Raw genomic sequence first — 18,810 nt, 5'->3', positions numbered from 1 at the left:
CATGGCATAATTTAGAATCCAAATGAGGGTTAAAACTGCTTGCTGGTAATCTTGTCACTGCACCAAGGTTTTCTCCCCTTTCTCCCTGAAGTGGAACCTCAGAGCTTAAGGGACAGAAGGGCTAGCTCCTCCTTGTTTGTAACCTCAGGAGAGTTTATTATGCTCTCTTGAAACTTGATTGGAACTCCCAGATGAGCTCTGCAGCTGTATCAGTGACTCTTCAGTTTCAGAAGCATTATGGGATGGCACTGTGTTTGTTTTAATTCTTAATCTTTGTCTTGATAAGAGGACATGGACATTGATTGATTTTGTAAAAGTAAAAGCAAGGAGTGAGTGACTTTTGCATGTTATTTTTTCTTTACACTACTAGGCCAAAAAGACTAGGCCAAGCAACTCTTAATTGCAGTGGAAAGCTTTTACATGAGTATTACTTTCGAGTAGAAGTATCGTATCATTCTGGTTTGAACTAGCATGGGATGCATTATCCATTGCAAAGGGTCCTTGAGACCTTGGAGTGTCTAAGGCCAAATATCCTGTCATAGAGATCTGCAAGATGAAGAAAAATAATCCTGGATATAGTGAGATAGCATACAGATGTATGCATCATTCCCTTGCGTTAGCCCCAATTAAAATTTTGATAATTAAGTATTTGATTTTGTCTCTCTTGTCCTGTTATGTGTTGAGCCACCATTTAACTCTGTATTCTTACTTCATTTCAGAGCTGCCATATGGAATGCATACCTACATTGCCTTTAAACCCCAGTCAATAATTAAGTACTCAGAGCAAGACCATCAGTTTAGGCATAAGTGAAGAGTAGTTGATAGGCATTGTCCCTAAAATGCCAAAGCAATAGAGGACATTCCAGAGCACACAGTGTATTCAAGTTGCAGAAATATTTTGCTACTAAATAAGAGGTTTCAAACAAATCAAAGTGCTATTTTTTGATTACTGAGTAATAAGGAAGTAATTGAAAATATGTCAATAAGGGCAAAAGTTGAATCACAAAGTTGTTGGCTTCTCTCAGAGAGGGTATGGTCTAGGCCTGGACAGAACAGTCATGGGGTGGAGTGAGGCGTGTTCACCATATCTACCTCCCTAGAGCAAAGGTTTACAGTGTTGGAGTGAACCTTAGAAACTTTAGATAGGGAAGTGCTTCTACACTTAAACATCCGTACATGTTTTTGTTTCAGAAAGACCATTTTAATTTTTATCAGGAAATTTTTTTTGGCCTTATGTTGGGAGCAGTCTTTGAGAATGACTCTTGTGTGACTGCCTTTGTGAGTGTCTGATGAAAATGGTTGCTTCCAAGCTGCTTGTGCTTTTCCTTAAAATGCAACAGTGTTTTTGAGCTGCAAGCTAGTGATTGTAAGTTAAATTCCTTTTACTCAACACTTGGAGGCTGTTGTTGAGAGTTTTAGAATCCTTCTTTCTGTTTACCCTTTCCTTCTTGGAAGCTGTTCAGCCCCACACTACCTTAGGTCCTGCCACCCTGGTTTCTTAATCTCTCTGGTATTTTTTATAAAGTCATGCCAAGTGAAAGTCACCCTGATGTGATGGGGGAGATGCATGGGCAAAAAAATATCTAGACATAGGCCTATGAAAAGTTTTTAGTAGGTAGTTCTTTTTAAGACTGCCCAAGACAGCAGCTGCCACCCTGGAATTTGATATATCTGTATTTCTCTCATTGCCCTTTGCACCTGGAAGTCTTTGCCTCATGATTTAAGATGAAGCTTTCTTCTGCCTGAACTGGTAGAAAAGAAGCTGCTGCTGGGTGTAAAACAGGCCTTCCTGGAGCTGTATTTTCTCCCCTGCTGCTGAGGCATCCTGGAGGCTGCAGACCAGTAAGACAGCCTGGCCTGACTATACACAAATCAGAGGGTCTGGAGGGTAGCTGGGCCACTCTGTACAAAGTGACTCCACCTTAGTGGAAGGGTACTTGAATTCATGATATACTGTTGGTCACATGCTTGATATCCTGTGACATTTCAGGATGAGGAGTAGTTTTAAAAGGCACTATCAAAAGAAAGCAATTCAATCCTTTCTTTGTTCTATCCTTTCTATCTTCCAAAGTGTGGATTTTAAAAGCAGTTTGTTGCTGTTTTTTTGTTTGGTTTTTTTTTGGTTTTTTTTTTGTTTTTTTTTTTTTTTTTTTTTGGTTAATGCAGAACTGCTGTGCACATGCACAGATTGCACTGAAGGAGTTAGAATCTTAGGTTTCTATAGGATCAAATTCTATTACAGGCTGATAGGAACATTTACAGATATTTATTACATTCTTTAATGCTTTGCATTCCTTAACAGATGGCAGGAACTACAACAGGAACTAGAAGTTTCTTGCCTCTTGAATGCAGAGTCATTCTGTAGATCATACTGGAGTGTTACCATTGTACTTTCTGTTGATATGCTTCTGATCAATATTGTAAGGGCACTTAGATGTCATTTAATGGTATTACTAGAAGAAATTTTCTGTATTTTTCTGTGGAAATTGATTTTTGTGGTTTCCATAAGGTAATTTAAGTAGATGGATTGGAAAAGCAGTTTTAAACTCTCATGAATTATTAACATTTTCTCTGTAGGCCACCTTATGCTTCTGTACTTTGCTGTACTTACGGAGGTGGATGTAATGTTCTGTATTCTTTCATGGTGTCTCACTGGCTTTTCTAATCTGAGTTTCAAATATTTTATTTTTATATATATATATTTATATATATATTAGGTGCTTGGAACTTGTTCAGCAACCAAAACATGTTTGGAGAAACATTATGTAATTGATGCATTTGTTATGTTGTACTTGCTCTTTTACCTTTTCTTTGTTTCCATCTTACTCCCATCCCATTTTCCATCAGGCTCTACATTGCTTTTATACCTGTCATCTTCCAAAGCATGTTAGAAAGACCACTCAAAATAAACAAAGTTTCTTTGGCTTGATTTGTAAGAAATTAAAGAAACTTTTTTCCCCCTTCTTTTCCCCTTCTCCACCTGCCCTTAACATTTCAATCAGCAAGTTGCTCCGTTCTGTTTGACAGTGACTTGAGACTTCAGACAATTGTTGCCATGGTCTGAACAGCTGAAGAATTTTGACTTGGTCTCCTTCCCTTGAGTGTTCTAGATAAGTACAGTCAGACTCTGAATAAGTTTGCCTTCTGTCAAAGTCCTTTGTCACAATTTTTCCCAAAAGAAACACTGTTTTTCACATGTTCTTTATTTTAGCAGAACCTCTCTGTGACAATAATGAACAGCCTGCATTTCTAAGCTAGACTTAAGATAAAATAGCCAGACTCATGGCCAGAAAAAGAGTCTCCTGTGTTTCAAACCTGGGTTGTTGAGAGGGTTGGATGCTCATGCTGGGTGTCCAGAGCAGGTTGTTCACACCTTGGAGCTAAGGGAGGTCTCCACTGTGTCTGATTTCAGGGGGAATTCTTCTCCTTGGGTGGCTGCATGATGCTTGAGGCTGTGGCAGGGGTAGGGCACTTAAAGATGACACTTGAAACCAGAAGACAGGTTGGGATGTGCAGGAAAGGTTGCCTGAAGAAATCCCACCAGGGCTTTTCAGTACTCCTCACAGTGTCTGCATCAGGTTGTGCTCACATAGTCATTTCTTACCAACTTTCTGCACGTGAATTCGTTGTGCAGGATTACTTTTGTGCAAGTGGCCTGCTTCCAGCAAACTTTTTTTTTTGGAGTAGCTAGAGTGAGCTGCAGCTCTGGCACTTTACCTCCACAATAACTGAGCCCAGGTAACTTGCATGACAGTGTGCAGAGAGGTTTGTTTCTTCCTTCTCTTGAAGAAGAAGCAGGGTAGGCAGGGATTATGAGCCTTAAACTTCTTCTGGGATAGTTTGATTAAGGCTTCTTGGGCTTTCTAGGATAATTTACCCCCACCAAGAATATGTATTCTTTTTGTAAACATACATTATATGGCTCGAGTATTCTGATTTTTAAAAAAAATTATGTAAGCCAGCTATGAACTTTATGTCAGAGATGGAGGGCTGCAGAGAATGAAATTTCAATTTGGGCTGAAAGGAGTAGGGTATGGACCTGAAAATAATGGTTTGGCTGTATTTTTTAATCCCCAACTTGTACATCAAGTTAAAACTTGAAGCTTTCAGAGGAAATGCTGTTAATATATTGTATTGGAGATACTGATATGGAGTCTTTTTTGTAGGCTGGCTGTCAGCCCAGCTTAGTGGGGAGCTTGGGATCTGAATGGGCAGTTTCCTGGTCAGTCAGGGAGCAAGGATTCCTCACGGTCTCCTAGGGCAATGAGCTGGTTACTTTGATTCACTGGTCCGCTGCTGTGCACTATTCTGTTAATGTTTAGTAAGACAAACATATTTCATACCTCTCTTTGTCCTCTTTTACCTCCCAAAGCTTAATTCTGAGGAGCGCTGAGGAACCACATGCTTTGTAGTTTGGGGGTTACTGATTTTTCTTGATTAAATTTCCAGAATTGTTCTTTTCTCCTTGTGTTGCATCTGGCAAAACTTTACCTCATTTCTTTTATTGTTCATGCTTGAATAATAGGATTGTTTGATGTAACTGTTCCCATACTTTCTGAGACAGAAAATTCTTGTGGGAATTTGATGCTTATAACTGGAAGCAACTCCTTGGGTCATCAAATTCTGTGTTCACAGTACGTGTCAGATTTGCTGCTAATAGTTCTCAGGAAAACCTCAATATACAAGGAGAAAATTCAAATCCTGATGAATAATTGAAGGATGTTTTACCAGTATATCTGAGAGGAAAGGCTGTTATCTGTGACTCCATGTATCTGAAGTCTTTATTTCCAAAGTTTTACTGGGAATGATTAATTTCATTTGAGACCTAAATAATAATTTGTCAGCTTTTGCCAGAAATACAACCACAAGATAAACTTGATGTGTAAAACTTCATTGTAGCAAGAAGGGCATGTGAAATGCATAATACTAAATGCCTAAATCACAGCAAACTTTTGTGGAACTCATTTGGATCCCAGGACTTTAAACATGCAGTTATGTTCTTTCCTTTTAATGTGACTGTCACTTTAGCAGAGTTGTGCATCTTGTAGGAAGAGTAGTCTCTAGAAAAGGTATGAAACTTAAGTATGTTTCTTATTCTTTACTTTGCTTCATCTGTTGATTCTTTGGTACTATCACTTCCCATGTTCATTATTAATCAAAAATTAATAATTAATAAAATCAAGCAAGAAAAAACCCAATTTAAGGTAAATGAATAATAAGAAACACATTTGCCAAAACTGTTGGTATAGATAGCTTTTGCAAGAGAAAATTGCAGTCTATCATTTTCAACCTACCGTCAAGAGGAAACTCAGTCTGGATGTACTTCAGGAGCTGGATACCATTCAGGCCTTGAAGCTTTGGATAAGGCAAGGGGAGACCAACCAATCCCTTTGGTCAGCCAGTGGCCGGGCTGTATTTGGGGAGGAAGTGAAAGGTGTGTGGAGAGCACTGAACTGCGGCAGCTCTGAGATGTTAAAAGTTGTCTTGTGCATGTCTTTAGGGTATTTTGTTCACCTGTGCGGTAATTACTCTTTAATTGTCCTTGATTCAATTAAGAATGCTTAGAAGAACAGCTGTGATTACAGGTATGTCCCAAAGGAAGCCTTTGGATTCGTGTTGTTGTGAATCGTCAAGAAGCTAATCAGCTTAAAAATATATACAATACATATTAATTCCCAAGAATTAAAAAAAGTTACATTTAAGCATTTAACGTATATTTCCAAGTATGATTATTCTTTAAAGGATGTTTCATCTATTTATTCTTCTGCTGAGTTAAGTTCACGTTGTAGATACTGCTCTGTTGTTGCAAGATAAAGCAGCTTCTATGAATTTTAACTGACACTTTGAAAGTTGATATTGATGATGTCTTATGCATTCTTTGCTGGCAGGTTCCAGTTGCACACTGTTTTGGGCCTCCAGGACTTTACAAAAGAAAGTTCTGTGCTGTGTGCAGGAAGTCCCTGGAGTCACCTGCCTTTCGATGTGAAGGTAACTCAAACCTTATTTGTACTGCCATCTGTGTGCCACCCAGTAACCTACAGTCTCCCTACACTGCATACCTTGAGTGATTGAGCAATATTTGGTTTGTTTATTATCCATTCATTGGTTGTGGGAAGGTGTACTCCAAACTAAGGAATAATAAATCAACCACCTTCCATAAAATGCAAATTATGTCAAACCTGTACACTCTTTTCAGCTTTCTGCCAATTTACTTTGATCAAGTCTGTGGTGGTGTGCAATGAATCCCTGCCTGAGATGGGCAACGAATGAGGAGCTATTTTGCTGAAAGACTTGTCCTGTTGCAGTAATTTATTTCTGTTTCCAGTGGAAACTTTTGATACAGAGAATCATCAGGTATTCGTATTTCTAGAAAAGAATGTAGAATTTCCTGTGTTACTAGTCTCAGATATCTGTTACTTGTAATGAGGATGAGGTACCTTCAATGGAAAGATATTTGAAAATATTATTTGTCAAAATAGTACTGCTCTGAATGTTCTGACATGGATTCTCTGAAAAAACAATAATTAAAGAAATCACTCAAATACCAGATTTTTATTTTGAATGTTGGCATGAGTACATGACTGATTTTGATGTAGGACAGCTCTCCAATTCTCCATTGTCTTAAATGTCTATTAGTTGTTCAGTTGAGTTGTGAGGTTAAATAGAATTTACTGTTTTATAGGAATATTACCTCTGAACTGTTTAAAAAAGTCTAATGAATGAAAAATCAATTCTTCAGGGAATTGAGTTGCTTCCAAAATCGCTTTTTTGCTTAAGATAATGTCTTATTAAATATGATTTTTCTATGTGTATGTGTAGGGGAAGCAATCCTCTTTGATCACGGTATTTAGACTTGGTGTGAACAGTATTTCTGTTTCTGCTTTTGTCTGTTGAGTTGCATAATGGAGCCAAACTGTTCTTCTGACTAGTGGGAATATGTCACTTAGGATAGTCCCCATGTGACCAGGATGGTTTGGTAGGATGTTCTGTGAGCTACAGATAGCACAGGGAATTTTCTAGTGATCTTAGTAAGACTCAGAACCTGTGTGCCATTAGATAAACATAGAAATTTGAGAAGAAAATAGTTTTCACTAGTTATACCCTCTTAACTATTACAAATAGCTTTAGTTTAGTGATCCAATTTAGTTAAAGCTTTCTAAATTTTGCTTTCATATTCTTACTCTATTAATTCTACTGCATTCTCATTGTATCAATTTGTTGTGGTTTCCCCCAGACAGCTGCTAAGCACCACATACACCACTTGCTGCCTGCCCTTCCACCAGGATCAGGGAGACAATTGGAAGCCAGATTATATTGGAAAGTATTATATGGAAAGTAAAACCCCCCCCACACACAAGCAGAGAAAAATGAAGAAGTCATTCCCAGCTTCCAATGGGCGGGCAGGTGTTTTGCATCTCCAGGACAGCAGGGCCCCCTCACACCTCACAGGGACTTGGGAGGACAAATGCCATCACCCCAAATATTCCTCATTCCTCCTTCTTGTTCCCAGCTTTAAATACTGAGCAGGATGTCAGATGGTCTGGAATATCCCTTTGGCCGGTTTGAGTCACCTGTCCTGGCTGTGTCTCCTCTCAGCTTTCCCTAACTTCCTCCCCAGCGTAGCAGTTCGAAAAGCAGGAAAGGCCTTGGCTCTGTGTAAGCCCTGCTCAAGAGTAACTAAAACATCTCTATATTATAAACCCTGTGTGCAACACAAACCCAAAACACAGCCTCATTCTAGCCACTGTGAAGAAAATTAGTTCTACCCCAGCCAAACCCAGCCTACAAGTGCAAAGGAATATTTTTTCAGATGTTTCCATTTAAGTGTTAGTAAATATGAAGCACATGAAATCACATGTTGTAGTTAGATATTACACATGCACAGAATTTTTTTAATGGTTCGTTTAAGGTTCTGAATTATTTTCCTCACATGGATTTTACAGTTTTACTATTTTGTGTGGTGTGATTTGTTCGGTGTGCTTTTTCTGAATACCAGTAAGTCTACAGTTTGTTTCTCTGCTAATTTTTTTAAATGTATCTTAAAAATGGCAGCTGAAGTTTATAAAATGCACAAGATTCTTCCTTAACTCTTCAAAAATGCTTGTGGAATTTGGTTTAGAAGTCTAATGTTTTAAGGTAACAAACTTTTAAATTCAGATGGAGATATAGAACTTTCTTCCTTTTTTTTTTTTATCTCTAATGACTTAGCCTAATACTGCAAATCTAGTCTTGTTTATGATGTTCATGTCTGATACTAAAATTAAGAACTTTTCTTGGACTCTTTACCATAATTAAGATAAAAACAAAGGCTAAGATGGAGTTACCTTCTCTAAAAAAATGATTGACGTCATTAAATGTAATTGTAAAATAAAAACTTCTTTCAAGTGATTTTAATCACTTGATTTGCACTGTTTATATATTAAAATTGAATAAACTTTCATGTCTGATACTAAAATTAAGAACTTTTCTTGGACTCTTTACCATAATTAAGATAAAAACAAAGGCTAAGATGGAGTTACCTTCTCTAAAAAAATGATTGACGTCATTAAATGTAATTGTAAAATAAAAACTTCTTTCAAGTGATTTTAATCACTTGATTTGCACTGTTTATATATTAAAATTGAATAAACTTTCTTGAAAGGAAGTAAATGTTTCACCCACATAAATCTTGTGGGTGCACAGTAGGGGACCTGTTCTCAGAAATGAGCATGCATGTTTATTAATGCATAGTGAAATAAATATATATGTGTCATTGGTAAAAATGACAATAGATTCACTCCAAATTCTAGTGACAGTTACTGATTGCTTTGGATAGCTATTTTTGCTACCAGATTTCACTGGTGCCAGTTGAACCCAGACTCATGATGTTGTTCCTTTTATTTCCAGGAAGAAGGGACGGAAAGTAACAAATAGATATTGGAGTAATCCAAACATTTTTTTTGTGCCAAATTCTTTACTAAAGTTCCTTAATAATCATTGGGCAGGAGCAGCAGATTGACTGGAGAAGGATGCAGTTAACATTTTAAAGGCTCTTCTCTCAAGTTTATGTATCTGAAATTAATCAGGTTGGGTTTTTTGGCAATCATAAAGAACTTTCATAGCTAGCTTGAACAGAAGATTGTCATTCTGTTATGTGTTAAAGAGTAATGCAGATTATGGAATGGCTGATAAAGATTAAATTTCTTTTTGTAGGACCTCTAATTTAATCTTTACATTCAAAAACATCTTCTTTCCTACACCAGGATAGTCAGCTTAAGGGATTAACTCCCTAGGACATTCCCACCATTTATGTGAACATTTTTCTTACCAATTTGGGGCTAGGGTTGGTGCTAGAAGCAGCAGAAGTGAATTAAACAAAAGGTAAAACCCCCTCTGTGTTCTTACAAAGTATAGCAAAGGGCAGTGCATGTCTGTATTGGCAGAATTAACAATAAAACCCCCAATGCTTTTGTAAATTCCTTGAAGCTGCAACGTTGTCTATGGACACTTTGAACATTAGTAAGAGTATGACTCCAAGCATCTAGTTTGCCTGGTTAGTTGAACTGGCAAAAATGGAAAATATTCCTGTTACATCTATGAACAGGGAGAAATGTGAGTGGAGGAGGGACTGTGCCACAGCTCAGAGAGAAGTTCTTGAGTGCAGTGAAGAAAGACACTGAGCATGGGGAGCTGTGTGTGTGGTTGACTTAGTCATGAGTCCGCTTCGGTGTGATGGGAGATTATGTCTTCTCTGGGGCTAGAAAACACAATGTTAATTCTGCTCTGGAAGAGCCCAGAGAGCACGAATTGGGTATTATTTTCTAAATAATAGCATTGTTTTCAAGTAAATTAATAGCATTGCTTTCAAGACACTTTCAGATAATGTGCTAATATGTGCAGTTGTTACCTTCCAATCTTCGGGTTACAGTTCTCATATTTTTGTGATATGCTTGGAGAAATAACTTGTTTGACTGTAACTGAAAGGTATTTGAAAAATTTGATGCTTGTCTCTTGCTTTCATTTACTTGATGAAAAGTTAGATGCCTTCCCAGAGTATTTACAAAGCAGCTACAGGAGGATCTTTTTTATCCATCTCTGTCTCTGAGGCCCACAGAGAACCCTCCTAACTCTTGAAATGATGAAGCTAGGTATGGAGATCTATTAGTTATTGTTTTGGGAATATTTTTTTTTTTTTGTAACTCATAACTTTGTAGCATAACTGCAGATTCTTTTTTTTCACATCTGGTATTTCAAGTCAGCTTTTAAATAATGAAGGCATTTTAAAACCAAGACTTGCCTAAACATTTGCAGGGTTCACTCAAACTTCTTCCACCTACAAGTATGTACCATATTTTGGAAGGCAATGTTAACCTTGCTTAGGAGGGTGCTCTGAAAAAATTATTTCATATTTTTTTGACAATGAAATAGTGATTTACCTTATATACGGTGATTGACTCAAAGCAGCCTTCAGGCACAGGTATGTTGGAGTAGGCAGCAGTTCCTCTGGAACTATGAGACAAAGCCGAGCAGTTGTACACATTCAACTTGCTCTAATTGGAGGAAATATGACAAGTGCTGTTTATGAGCAAAATTAGCTCAGCCTTTCCTTTATATTTGTTACACCTTTTTAACACAGAGGAAGTGGAGGAACACACAAAACAATGCTGGTGAACTTATTTATTGTCTACCGTTGCTGAATGTAAAGAGCGTGAAGGAGAAAAAGTATGGTGTGAAAAGGGTAGTAGAGGAGCATGGAAGGGAGGGCAGAAGGAGATGCAGAAAAACCCTGGGGTTTCCAGCCTAAAAAAGTTTTTTTTTTTTGTGCTTTTAGTTTGTGAGCTACATGTGCACACAGACTGTATCCTGTTTGCTTGCAGTGACTGCCGACAGTGTCACCAGGATGGGCACCTGGACCATGTAAGTGCCAAAGCCTCTGCAGGGAAAGGTGGTCATGTGTTTTGTGGACTAGAGAAGGAGCAGTCTTGGTCTTTAGTCTCACATGCCAGTTATCAAAGCACTTTAGTTGCTTATTGACAGGCAAAGGACCTGTGTGACTTCAGAATATACTTCAAAGAGTGAGGTGAACTTAAATGCTGGTATATTCACAATGCTTTTGAACTCCTGCTGAAAAATCTGTGGGATGTGTACAACCTCCAAATTAAAAAAAAAAAAAAATCACATATCTTATATAAAAGTTTCTTTGCAAAAGCTGGTGTGGAACTCTTTTCTTTTTTTTTCTGTATGTTGAGCTGTTGGCTGCATTGCATCCCTGGCAAATGTTCTCTTATCCTCATGCTTCCTGCAGTCTGACTGAGGCAAAACTGCCTATTTTCTTATCTTCCCACAGCACAGTAGATACAGAATACTGACATTGTAGGATGTTTTTTTTTAAAAGAGTTTTTTTCCTGTGAAGGAAAAACACAGTGATAATTTTTTTGATAATTTGATGAAACTTCTTTTTTTAGTGAAATGTTAGATTGTTAAAGATTCGTATTTATCTTGAGAAAAACTTATGCCCTAGTATCTGTTGCTATTTCCTCAGAGCTATTTGAATTACTGATTTTAAAGTTGTATTGAAAATGAATGTGTATCTGATTCATATAATGCTAAGTTGTGATGTGTTCCCTCAGGATACTTACCACCACCACTGGAGGGAGGGAAACCTTTCTTCAAGTGCTCGTTGCGAATTTTGCAAAAAAACCTGTGGGTCTTCTGAGGTGCTCTCTGGCATGAGATGTGAATGGTGTGGCATCCTGGTATGTTGTGCTGCTGCATGTATTTGTGGTAACCACATATATATATATGGGCACATGCTTATTCGAACACTTGATATAAACATAATTTATTTGCACACTGTATAAATATGTTTTTTATACACTTTATAAATACACTTAATCTATACAGTTATTTATTTGAATATTTTTTTATGTGTGAGATGGGAAATCTGATTTTTTAAATCCTCCTCATAGTAATTTTAATTAACAACTCTCAAAGTCACAGGGAAGCTTTGTGTAAATCCAGTGGAATTTAACAGGGCCTAATCATTATAGATCTGTGGTTAGAAGCCTGCAGGCACTTTCTGTGTTAAATCAGAATTTATTTCAAAAATAAATTTATTTGAATTCTGCAAGGATAAAGACTTACCATTCTCATATATTTGCTGTTATTTCAGCATAGAATAGGTCTTAGCCTGTGTGGTTGGGGTTTTTTAAGCTGTCAATACCAGTTTCTGTGTTTTTCCATTCACATGACACATGTTTATTTCCCGTGCAAGCTGATGGCACCTTTCAGTAATAATTCTGGAAACCACAGCTTTTCACACACTGATAGACAGTGTGTACTGCAGATAACAATTAGTCCATCCACTTAATGCCACCTCATTTAAAATGTGGTGGAAGTGAAAGTAGCAGTAGATGAGGTGGGAACTGAAAGTATATGTAAGAAATCGTTAATTTGCTGCTTAAGGCTAGATGAGGTACTCCATGTAGTAATGATTTAAAATAAAACTCTAGAGATTATTCTGTATTTCAGGTATGATTTCAATGATTTTATTTTTTTTTTAATATTGTGGGGTTTGTATTTTAATCTGAGACATAATTTCTGAGGTGGGAGGGACTGTATTTGAGAAGAGTCAAATACAGTTCTCAAATGTTCTACAGTTTCTCTAGGAAATGTAACATGCTGTGTGGCCATACATACAAAGGTACGTGTATTCAATAAAGGCAGAAGATTTGCAACAGTGTAAAGGCAGAAACTATCCAGTCACCTTTTGGAATAAAACTGAAAACAGTCTTACCTCAGAGTCTGCAAGTGGGTACAGCTATATAAGAGGATACTGCTCTTTTCAAGCTGCTCAATATAACCTGTGCACCTTTTCCATTTCCCTCAGAAAATTTCCACATAGAGTGGAGTATCAGAGTTTGAGACCAAAACTTTAAAGTTCTCCGTTTAGCTGTATAAAGATCTTTCGCTTTTAACAGAACAGGTTCATGATCCTTGAAAGTTTCTTGACATATTAAGACTCCCTATTACTGGTAACACAAAATCTAAATTAAACAAATAAAAATCTAGTGGCAGATGGGCCATTCATGTAATGAAGGTGATTTACAAAAGGTCTATATAATCCCTAACCTGAATGATACAATTTCAGTCATAGTTTGTTATGAATAAATTTACTTCCAGTGTGTATCACAAGTTCTTAACTAATGCTGTTGTTTATAGGCTCATGCTGCTTGCTGTGTAATTGTCCCACCAGAATGTACCTTTGGAAGATTAAGGAATATGATTCTTCCTCCAAGTTGTGTTCAGTTGTTTTCTCGCAACTTCAGCAAATTGCATTGTTTTCGGATATCAGAAAATTTGCAAACAGAATCAGGTAAAAATTTCAAAGTTGAATGCAACTAATTGATGAGTTTTTTTAACCTAGAGTCATCAGTCAATTAAATATATTATTGCTACTTTTTATTGGCTTTTGTGGCAATACAGTAACTTCTTGCTATTTCTGGGAGAGATTAGAGATTTTTTAATGGATGCTGTGAAAAATGCAGAAACTTCTGTTTACTGGTGCAGGACAATTTGTGTGCTATCCTTGAAACAAAGAAAGCGAAAACTTAAAATCAAAAAAATTGTGGTGTTAGTGTTATCATTGCTGGAAATAGTTATTTCTTATATCATGTGTACAGATACTTTTATTTGTCTCTTGGATTAAGCATCTGTCCTTTTTAAGGTTTCCGTGCTAAAACAATACCATATGTCTAGGCAGGGTAATGTTCTGCTGCCATCTAGAGTGAATGTTTGTCTAACAGCTCTTTAGGAGCAAGAATTTTTTAAGCCTGAGGTACATGGAAGTATTTTTTCATTTGTATTTTGATTATTACACACCTGTGAAACCTTTGTTTTGGTGCTTCAATGGAATAGGAAAGGAATTAAAAGGCAGGCAAAATACAGCTCATGAAAGTTAGATATTTGCAACTGCTCTTTTTTCAACATGGCAGATTGCTCTTGAGCTTTCTGCTCCTGGCTCAGGTCTGGTTTTGGTGAGGAGAGCTGATGATGAGCAGGAGCCCTGTGTCCTGTGTGCAGAAGCTGTGGCAGAAGCCCTGCTACCGCGTGAACTGTGTGACCTGAGCTCTGCGCAGCCCAGACCACTCCAGTGACCTATCAAAGGCAGAGAGGAGGAGTTAGGTTGCTCTTGTGGATTGGGTTTTTTTCAATTAGTGTTTTTTCTTTTTAATGAATTTGCTTGCTAGTGGTAAAAGATGTAGTATAGCACCCATTTGAAAATCATGGAGTTCCTAATGTTTCCAATGTAAGAAGTAACCAAAACACAATCTGGATGAGCTTAATTGTGCTGCAGGATTCACTGTGAACTTTGGTTCAGTTCCATTGTTAGGTATTTCACAAGTGACCCAAAGGTTTATGGGATGATAAAGTTGATTATTATAACTAAGAGAAGTTAATCACAAACCTTTAAAATAGAATCTTCGGTTTGACTTTTCTGATGCTAAGTTTCTCTCTTCAACAGTGGTGTGTTCTTTTAAGATGTCAGGCTTGCACATTTTTTTTATTTTTAAATCACCTCTTAATCAAATTGAACATGGAGCACCTTAAGTGAAAGAATCCAAGCTACACAATTTTAGCTACACCTTCTAGTCTCTTCCTTCAATATTTTAAGAGATGGAAGAAAAGATTTTCTATTTCAGGACTATGCTACATGCTAAGTGTGTTATTTCATATTAGTTGAGGTTTTTTTAAAGTAAGAATGGCATTTTTGTGTTGCTTTAATGAAAAAGTTTGTCTGATCCTTTGAATTGAGAGAATGCAGCCATTAGCTTGTGGTCAGAAGCAGATACATAGGGATGGAGGAATATTCACTAACTTAATTGGGACCATTTCCAATGCTTTGTTGTCACATGAAAGGGAAAAAATGAAGTTGAATAAAATCCACCTTGTTTGGAAAGCCAGAATGCATTTTTATAGTCCTTAGCCTGTGTGTCACAGAGGTATGGTATAGCAACACCTTGAAAAATCTCATTTGTAACACAGGCTCTCTTTCCTATGGCCTGTAAGAATTTCTGCCCCTTGAGCTTAGCTCCCCATCATCCAATGGGCAGCAGCCTCTCAGGATGGAGGCTGCACCCAGGGGAGGAGAGCGTGAGCCATGGGGTTGCTCCCCTTTCCTCCTGCTGCAGATCTGTTGCATGCCTGTGACCTTGACAGCTGCCTCAGCAATTGACATCTTCCTTTTTTAAATGGTCACTGAGCCACAGCTGTGGCTCAGCACAAGGCGTGGTGAGTGATACTTGTGGTGCACCACCTTCCTTGCTCTCTGCTGTGCATAAAGTGTTTTGTTCTGGGTTTCCGTAATTGACAGTGCTTTTTTGCATCTTGGTTTAGCACCTACATGCTGAATATGTCTGGTGTCTCCACATGACTTCTTTTATACCATCCACATCCTGAGGCTTGCTTCAAGACCTGTTGCTGGATGTTTGCCATTCTCAGTCATCTGCTGAAGATCAGGTGTCTGCAGGTCACTGCAAATAGCACTGGATACCATTGCTATATTCTCTTTTTCTTTGCCCAAATTCTTCCTCAAAGGCAGAGCCAAGAATTGTCTTGGACTAGGTCTCACATCACCCTGTGTCAAGGAAGCTCAGGGCTCTAGCCTTTTAGTCATTCTTGTTACCCATGTTCACAGAACAGACCTTTGTCTTCTTATGAAACCCCACTAGCTCCTGGTATGTGCTGAAAGTTACCAAGATGTGTCATGAATCCAGCAGCTCCCTGATACTCTCTTGGGATGTATTTGATGACAATGAAGCAGCTCGGGACAGCTGCCCCAGGAGTTGCTACTGCTTTTTCAGGAGAAAAGCATAGACTCTGGGTGGAGAATCTTGCCTAAGATTGTGTGCATGTTAGGGATGTTTCAGGGGAGCAAGGAATTCCTTTGTCAAAAGATAATTAGCACTTCTGTGCGATGGCAGGCTCATTAAGAAGTTCTCCTGACGGGGCATGCACAGAGGGTGCTCCTCTGTTGCCACAGCTGACAAAAGACATCACTCATAAGATTGTGAAAAGACCAGTCTGAGGTACAGAGAAGTGTTGGCAGTTGCCTGGATGAGTTGCCTGCTGCAGGCATAGGCATAGCTCGTCCCATGCTGGTGGCTGGCAAGTGCCATATGATTTGTCCCATGCTGTGAATGAGCGCGGCCATCATCGCTGACCTACTGGGAACCATTTGTCTGAAGCAGCTTTTGCCACAGCATAAATGCTAAGCTTCATCACCAGCATTCACCAAACATCTCTGTGTTGGAAGAGACTTCTTTTAAACTCTTGAGCTACCAGGAGATGCAATGGTAGAGCAGTGTGGAGCCTCTTCCTCCAAATGATGCCTATTGTAACAAATTTCAAAGTCATTGAACTTCACTGGAATAGTTTCAAGATGCTGTTGGTGTAGATTTCCCTACTATTCAGACTGAAGGAGAAAGTTTAATAGAAGAAGTCAGCTTCTTCTCATCTAAACTGGGAAAGAAAAGGGTTGGGAGCCATCAGGAGCAGTAATCTCCTATTGTTATATTTACTGCTTCTTTTTTTTTTTTTTTAAATTATCTGGAATGAAATTCAAGAAGACATTCAGCTTTCTCTTATTTTGAGGTGTTTCAAGGCCATACTATCTAAATTTCTCTCCAGTTTGTAACTTGATCTGTTTGTCTGTCAGCTATAACAGCGCAAATATCTCAACACACTTTTTATATTTTAAAAGCCGCAACTCAAAAGCATTGTTGTTGGTCTTCTTGTAGACACTTGAAGCATTACCCAAATATTCAGTGAGTTTACCTGGTGTCAAGTTTAGGACTATTGCCTAGGACCTTCTTGACATGCTATGATTCTGCTTCTTGGAAGTTCTCCTGCTTTAGGGTTTTGACTTCTGCAGTATACCTCTTTTGCTCTGAAGATCTGCCTTTACTTGTTTTATTTTATACTTTATTTCTTGCTTTGTGCTTTGTTTGCTTGCTTTCTCCCTCAGCTGCAAGGCATAGTTTTTATAAAGGTGTTCCCTGGTTTATATCTTTCAGGAGTTTTGCCTGCATCCCAGTCAGGACTGACTGGGATTTTCAGTGGGTGTGAGTGTGAATACTGTTATTTGATCAGCATTGCACTCTACTGCTACCCTCAGAGAAGGAAAATTGATCATGTTTGGATTTGCACTGGTCTTATATGGCTCTGTCTGTCAGGAATAAGAACACAGTGAGGGTGTTCTGCACAGAAGCAAATGCAAAATGTTCACAGCATTTATTTCAATCTTTTTAGAATATCTTATGTATGGCTTTACAGGGGTGCATTATTTTCTGACATGTTAGCTCTTAGCTTTAGTGAGAGTGATGACCCTACTGTCAAAGTCCTCTTTGGGGAGCAGCAGTTTCTTTCTCTTTGGGTGTCAGTAACTTTGTTTTTCAGTTGTGGAAATTACTTCTATAACACCAGTATTTCTGACTGGAAGGCTGGATTGGTTTGGTAATTTAAAACTTAATGGAAACATCCATACTTTGGTGACAGTCAAACATCATGACTTCAGAAAGGAATGAATTGCAGTAGTCGCAATATTAAAACCAATACTATAAGGATCTCATGTATGCCTTCACTGTAGCTACATGATAATGCAATTTTGTTTTTGAAATGCAGTTTTAATGCTATTAATTATTATCATAAAATAGGTAGAAAGAGAAAGTGTGCTTTTCTGACTGGTTCTTTTTGTGTTAGCTTGTTTGATGGAAATTGTTCTCAAATGGCCAACACCTTCTCCCTTCCATGCAAATTAACAAAAATCCTATCTTAAAATGTCTCTCTTTTACAGATGAAGATGATGATGTTGATGGGTCAACACAAGGATCAACAAAAGACATTCAAATTTCAACCGATTCAAGTAAGCAAAATTTTAGTAAGGGATGAATAGTGACCCATTTGTTTATTCATATAATAATCTTTATTCATATAATCTTAACTTGTATCGCCTTATGACAAAATATTAAATGGTTATTTTTCTAATGTTAGGTTTTAATTTCAGGTCCAAAGTTTTGGTCCAACATACTTATCCAGGGCCTTAGAAATGTCTCCTTGGTATTTCCATTGGTAGGTTGACATAAGTGGCAATCTGTTCATTACCTTGACAATGAGATCATTTCTTTCAACTTGGTAATTTCAGAAAGAAAACATGGTGTTAATAATTCATAGATAAACTACAAATTTGGAGGGCAGACAGCAATGTCTTTTCAGAGCCTTTTGCTTCGATGTTCTCTGGATCCAAATGTTGCTGAGGACATCAGGTGAATTTTTTTTGGCTTGGGCATGTTGCAGTAAACAGGACTGAGTTGGACTGGCTGTTTATTATGCAGTTAAGTATTTAAGCATGTGGAGTTTTCTGGGATTGGTAACAACCAAATTCTTGCTTTTTGGAAGATGAGATAAAACTGCAATTTAAGAGCTTCCCACCCCTATATCCATATTAGTAAGTAGAATAACATGGTACATGCTACCTAATGGAACTGCATGGATTGTTGTAAAAAAGGACATTTCAAATCAACAAATACTAATTTTTTTTTTTAATCTTGAAGTTCTTGCAAAATTAAGAGGCTGATTGTGCAAGTGCTATTTGGAATTTTAAAAATCAGCTCAATAAGTAGTTAAATGAGTTATAGAAGAGAGCTCAAGCATCCTCTTGTTTCACTTAGTTCTTGAGTGACTTAATGTTGTGATCTGCTTCCATACTTCCTTTTTATGGGAAAATACTCTAACTGCAGTTTGTCTAAACAATTTTGATTTTTCCAGTGTTTT

The 18,810-nt window shown here is 37.7% G+C and overlaps 1 protein-coding gene across 2 annotated transcripts in view; it reads left to right on the top strand.

The window, feature by feature from the left end:
• Positions 1 to 18,810, top strand: part of DGKQ (diacylglycerol kinase theta) — an 89,237-nt gene that overhangs the window by 26,992 nt on the left and 43,435 nt on the right. For both annotated transcript variants that reach the window (XR_013180180.1, XM_054652814.2), the window contains exons 3-7: positions 5,889 to 5,988; positions 10,811 to 10,896; positions 11,610 to 11,735; positions 13,201 to 13,354; positions 17,834 to 17,902. Coding sequence is in view for 1 of the 2 variants with exons in the window: in XM_054652814.2 (XP_054508789.2) it covers positions 5,889 to 5,988; positions 10,811 to 10,896; positions 11,610 to 11,735; positions 13,201 to 13,354; positions 17,834 to 17,902 (535 nt within the window). In the remaining variant the exon portion in view is untranslated. The remainder of the gene's footprint in view (positions 1 to 5,888; positions 5,989 to 10,810; positions 10,897 to 11,609; positions 11,736 to 13,200; positions 13,355 to 17,833; positions 17,903 to 18,810) is intronic.

This window comes from Agelaius phoeniceus, chromosome Z (assembly GCF_051311805.1).
Source record: "Agelaius phoeniceus isolate bAgePho1 chromosome Z, bAgePho1.hap1, whole genome shotgun sequence".
Classification (NCBI taxonomy): Eukaryota; Metazoa; Chordata; class Aves; order Passeriformes; family Icteridae; genus Agelaius; species Agelaius phoeniceus.
This window is presented reverse-complemented; position numbering and strand designations above follow the sequence as displayed.